Source organism: Mizuhopecten yessoensis, unplaced genomic scaffold (genome assembly GCF_002113885.1).
Source record: "Mizuhopecten yessoensis strain PY_sf001 unplaced genomic scaffold, ASM211388v2 scaffold11029, whole genome shotgun sequence".
In the NCBI taxonomy this organism is placed as follows: domain Eukaryota; kingdom Metazoa; phylum Mollusca; class Bivalvia; order Pectinida; family Pectinidae; genus Mizuhopecten; species Mizuhopecten yessoensis.
The window spans coordinates 383,505-387,059 of NW_018408843.1; the positions used below are offsets into that span (position 1 = coordinate 383,505).

The 3,555-nt window shown below is 34.7% G+C and overlaps 1 protein-coding gene across 1 annotated transcript in view; it reads left to right on the forward strand.

Annotated features, from left to right (window-relative positions):
- LOC110464743 overlaps nucleotides 1-3,289 on the forward strand; it is a 31,466-nt gene extending 28,177 nt beyond the window's left edge. Inside the window, exon 3 of the mRNA XM_021520114.1 lies at nucleotides 1,895-3,289. Within this exon, the coding sequence (XP_021375789.1) occupies nucleotides 1,895-2,292 (398 nt within the window). The 3' untranslated portion in view covers nucleotides 2,293-3,289. The remainder of the gene's footprint in view (nucleotides 1-1,894) is intronic.
- Nucleotides 3,290-3,555: the final 266 nt, after the last annotated feature.

The following is a 3,555-nucleotide window of genomic DNA, read 5'->3' on the forward strand; positions in this document are numbered from 1 at the left end:
ATAGTCGATATTTCCTGACCCTGATAGTCGATATTTCCTTACCACGATAGTCGATATTTCCTGACCCTAATAGTCGATATTTCCTGACCCTAATAGTCGATATTTCCTAACCACGATAGTCGATATTTCCTGACCCTAATAGTCGATATTTCCTGACCCTGATAGTCGATATTTCCTTACCACGATAGTCGATATTTCCTGACCCTAATAGTCGATATTTCCTGACCCTAATAGTCGATATTTCCTAACCACGATAGTCGATATTTCCTGACCCTGATAGTCGATATTTCCTTACCACGATAGTCGATATTTCCTAACCACGATAGTCGATATTTCCTAACCACGATAGTCGATATTTCCTGACCCCGATAATCGATATTTCCTGACCCCGATAGTCGAAATTTCTTAACCACAATAGTCGATATTTCCTGACCCCGATAGTCGATATTTTCTGTCCCCGATAGTCGATAAACACAAACCGAATTGTATGATTGGTAGACGTATGAAGTTATGTCGACAGATAAAATATCATATTTTTTTTACAAACACTGTTACATTTACTGCTTGTAAAACTCCTAAGCTTACTTAATATCCAAGAAAACCCAACTATTTCCCAAATTTTCGAAAAAAAATAAAATATTATCTCATCATGCGTCTGTATGACAATATTTTCTTCTACCGTTAATGATTAAGATATGGACCTGTCTTCGTTTGTATTGGATTACAAAAGATTTAAATAATCCTTGTTTAACATTTTTTTATCGCTGGTTAAAATAGTTATTTTACCAAGCGATTACATTTCCACACTTCTTAGTAACATTAAGTTAGAACTACAGCTGTATTATGCCGCACAATACACTACATTACAAAAATGTGCTGTACATCATACCTTACTGATGAAAGCCGAAAGGCAATATGAATATATGATTGCTAGCTATTTTGGAGTATGTTTTGCGAAAAAAAGCACGATAATACCCGGATGATAAAATAAATTGAGGATGACATCGTGAGAATCCTTGAGTTTCTAGTTCAAAGTATCCGTGCTGATTTCGAAGACAAGATTTCCCGGTAGACTGTTGGCATTCCTCTGAGAACAGACTGTGCCTATCTCCTGGCCGCATTGATTTTTATTTGCCAAAAACGGCAAGCTTTTCAACTTCAATTTCAGAAATATCGAAAAAACGTTTTCTTTAGATTATAAGAAAATTTATTGAACACGTCATTCATGTATACCTTTCTAAATCAAGAACAAAACAACATTTTTTATCTATCAGCCCCTAAGCTGTACGATAAGTGAGATAATTTCGAATTTTCTATAGTGAAGTTTCTCTTTCGTGATAGTAATATCCCTATTATCTCACTCTACCGATGATTAATTGTTGTGGCTTACTCGGTGCACAAAGGCTTGCTGTACACATAAATAGGTACAAAAGTTCATACATATATTTGTTTTATCATGTAAGTAAACCCATATATTAAGTTTGGGCGACGTTGTATAGAGGTTTATATAGCAAAACCAATGTCGCCTCCATCAGACAAATGTCCAGTGAAATATTGCACCAACAGGTGATAGTGTGTACTGGTTCAGGTAATTAAATCGCTGTCAATTCGGCTACACTATAAGCGTATGTACTCTTAGTTGTTATTCCTGTACGAAATGACACTCAAGTTGACAAATCGATAGACAACCCCAATCATCCACACTTACCAATTTGTATAAAATGTTTAGAAATATTTGACAGCATATCCACATTGTCTTCACAACTGAGATCACCATTGTCCACATTTTGGCTTGATACATTTCATTAATCATTTAAATAACTGGGATCATGCTTCATAGTAGATAGCACAAATAAATGGACGTGTTCTGACTCACCTGTTCTGTTTATTACAGATGCATACAGCGGGATAGTAGATGACGATGACTACTACAACAATCTAAGGCAGTTCTATGACGATTCAGCCATGGATGCTCCGTCTTCTGAGAAAAGGGTGGCACCAACATACCCGCAAGATTACTGGGGAAGATCCGAGACAAGCAGAGTAAACGACAATACACTTTTCAATCTATTTCGAAGGGGTGGTGCATGGAGTAATGGCGGCAGATGGACTGGAAGTCAAAGGATTACACCATACGTCACGTACGGGGATGGAGTAAACTACAAAAGCAACAGAAACAACTATGGCCTGTCTTCTCCAAGTTCCTGGTACGGTCGTGGTTGGTACAGGGTCCTGGCACGTGCGAAGCAGCCGAGTTACCGGAGCAGAAACTCATATGCCAATATTTATTAGGTACTATCTGATCGCTAAAACAAAACAAAAACACGTCTGGATATCACTGATATCAAATGCTTAATCGGCGCCATGAGAACAGAAAATGTAAACACATAATATAAACTATTCAATTATGGTTGTAAAAATGATTAAAGATTTACTCAAATTTTTCAATTGGTGAATTAACAAGTGCTTACGGCTAAACGATATGTTTGTAGGTATTATGGCCCTACGAGCGGGACGGTTAATATCAAGTCAGACTAAATGCTGGAAGAGAAGCCGTGACATCTAATAAAGTCGTACATTAATTATGCTGATGACAAACGTGCACTTTATTATACATTGACCTAATTAAAAAGAGCAAATGTTTTAAATGAAAATGCATGTGTAAAGAATTTGAATCAGAATGTGTAAGTTCATTGTGTCGTGTGAGATTTAGCTTAGCATAATTGTTGTTTGTATCTCTGGTGAAATATATAAAATATTACTTTTTTATCATTATTTAAATATCTAAAATACATGTAAAATGTTATTATTTTTGTATTCAAATAGATATTAAATCGTTAAAATAAAGAATGGATTCTAATTACATTTCAATACCTATCATTTCACCCCTTAATGAAAGATCAAGAACAAAATTGATATAATATATAAACGTAACGTTTGATAAAAACACGCTGAGAAAAACCTTCAAACATAGAATTGGCAAAAGGATATCATTTTTAAGACCAAAGTGGTCAACTTCAGTAACTTTCGTAGGTTTTGTGCCGTTTTTTTTCAATTATTCAGAGAAATAATAACGTTACTCTGTCAGATATAATAAACTGTAATAGACAAGGAATGGGTTCAATGATATAATTGTAAAAGGATAGTTTTTAATGAATACAGTTTAAGTATGATAAAAATCATATTATGTGTACGTATATATCTATAAAATATAATTGCGTAGCTTCTCTGCGAGTGATGAATTCGACTGATGTCGTTTTACTTTTCAATAAAAGATGTGTTTTTGACAGACGTCGTTACCTAGTTTTTACAATAATTTTCTCATCACTGTACGCATACATATCTACCAATTCGTCATCACACTGTGGATGGAGAGGGAACAGTAATACCTTACACAATTGGTATCCTCTATAACACCCGTATAGACGATCAATTTACAATACATCACTTGCCCAATCACAATGTCATGAAATACAATCTACACTAAATATTATATTTTCCTAATATTACTATCATTTACAAAAACTGTTCTCGACAAATAGGTATTTGGTTAAA